This window comes from Pteropus vampyrus, unplaced genomic scaffold (genome assembly GCF_000151845.1).
Source record: "Pteropus vampyrus isolate Shadow unplaced genomic scaffold, Pvam_2.0 Scaffold237, whole genome shotgun sequence".
In the NCBI taxonomy this organism is placed as follows: domain Eukaryota; kingdom Metazoa; phylum Chordata; class Mammalia; order Chiroptera; family Pteropodidae; genus Pteropus; species Pteropus vampyrus.
In genome coordinates, this window is record NW_011889018.1 from 779,584 (window position 1) to 781,645 (window position 2,062).

Below are 2,062 nucleotides of genomic sequence, written 5' to 3' on the forward strand. Positions count from 1 at the left end.
ATTTCTAAAAACAACTATGTGAAAGGTAAAAGAACGGGAAGAGGTGGGCAGCATCTCCCCAAGTGCCATTTTTACACTGTTAAAGGCTGGGCTCCTGTAACTGCCCAAGGGCTGAGGACGTGAGATTTTAGCAAATAAAATGTTGACACTCAAGTACTTCACACCCACCTCCACCAGAGGGAGCCACTGCTCGGCGGAGACACTGAGGTGCTGGAACTGCCTGTCATTGACACACTGGGGGTTGGCGAGGACGAGCGCCGAGGCCCCGAACACCTCGCAGGTCCGGCACAGCCCTGCACAGAACAAGCCGGGATCACTGTGTCACTGTCCCCAGTACAGGCCAGGCATGTCACGTCCGTCACCTTCCTCCGGAGATCCCGAAGGCGGCCACGTGTGGAGCGGACACAGCTCCGGCTGGCAGCGGGCTGCATGGCGCTTTCAGAACCGAAAGCTGTGACGCCAGACCCGGGGGTCCTGCAGCTGTACCTCCCAAGTTGGCTGCTTTGTCAATGAGCGAGGCCACGACGATCAGCCCGCCATCGGGCCTGCCCAGCGCGGCGCCTCGGCCCCGGAGTGCGGGCTCCAGGTCCACCTCGGGCACGGCGTCCTTCCACGGGATGACCTTCTTCTGCACGTTGCCGCACGTGGACTGGTTATCTGCTTCCCCCGGGTCAGAACCTGAGAAGGAAAAGACGATTCGTGTATAAGCCAGTCGACCTCTCACCGTGTGCGCGTGTGTGTGTTTGTGTGCACACGCATGCGCGCATGAGTTTAAAATGATAGTGTAGAATGAGCATCAACTAAAGAAAGAGCTTTGGATTCAGACACGATTACCATTTTCAATAATGATTTTGTTTTCAAATATAACTCTACTAAACAATATACGACAATACTTCATCAAAGTGTGAGTCCCTTTTTTTATATTTTAGCATACCCAAATCTGGGAAGCATCTTAGGGTGTCATAGTTCACTAGCGTTTTTCTTAGACATACATAAAATACAGGAGTATCTTATAAACACTAGTGAACTAGATTAGACTTTTCTGCAGAAATATATTCCCGAAAACAATATAGTCTTCAGCTTAGGTTATTTTACAAGTACTTGGGGACCATCTGAAGTGTGGGACACCCTCCTCCCTAACCGGACGAGGACACAGCACGTTCGTCGCCAGCTGTCTGAGCGCGTACAGGACAGACAGCAGCCCCCAGGCTCTCCCTCAGCTCGGCCCTACTCCGAACTGTCGTCAGCACCCGGGAGACCTGACAGCCATCGCACTGCAGGGAGGCTCGCCGACTGGCCAGGAGTGGGGGCCAGGGAGGGAGACCCAGGCGGCAGGGGAGGCTGCCAGGCGGGGGGTGAGGGGGCGGGCAGTGTGCTGGTGTGGCTCTCAGCGCACGATGGACGGTGGCGGGGGCTCGACCAGGTCAGGACTCTAGAATGACGACCGCCTGTACGGAAAGGGCCTTCCAGGGTAACGGAACGGGTCCTGTGTTTTGGGACCGCCCCTCCACCCCCTTAAGGAGAAACGCAGAGGGCCGATGGGGCTGGAAAACCACTGAGGCTCCTGCACTGGTCCGGGGAGGACGAAGCCGGTTCTGATCGCATCGGTGCGAGACGGGCCACAGTGAGCAGCGGCCAGATTTGCTCGTGGACGGACGTGGCGAGAGAGAAGACAGGAGAAGAATGCCTTCTGTGACAGTGACGCCCCGAGCGGAGCGGAGGCAAGTGTGGCCCGAAGGCCGGCTCGATGTGTCTGCTGGGTTTAAAGGCGGGGGGAGGGGGGCGTCCAGCAGGCTCGAGATGAAGACCTGAGGGTCAGTGACCTGTGCGGTGGCTTCGAGGTGTAGAAATAAAATGCTCGGGAGAGCGGGGGGCGTGACAGAAAACCAGGCCAGAGAGAACACTCAGCAGACGCGAGCGTCACGTCTCGGCCTGGGAGGTGCCTCGCGACGCGACCTGCCTCCCCCAGAAACGACAGATCCGACAGACCGACCTTTAGCCTTTTCCCGTCCAACTCCCCTCATGTCCGCCCCGCTCCCGGCAGAACTCAAAGGAGCTGCCC

At 57.5% G+C, this 2,062-nt stretch overlaps 1 protein-coding gene across 1 annotated transcript in view; it reads right to left on the reverse strand.

The window, feature by feature from the left end:
• Positions 1-6: 6 nt before the first annotated feature.
• The window catches only part of TARBP1 (TAR (HIV-1) RNA binding protein 1), a gene marked incomplete at both ends in the record, with an annotated part of 60,335 nt that continues 58,279 nt past the window's right edge, over positions 7-2,062 (reverse strand). Inside the window, 2 exons of the mRNA XM_023519777.1 lie at positions 7-293; positions 487-678. Of these exons, the coding sequence (XP_023375545.1) occupies positions 7-293; positions 487-678 (479 nt within the window). The remainder of the gene's footprint in view (positions 294-486; positions 679-2,062) is intronic.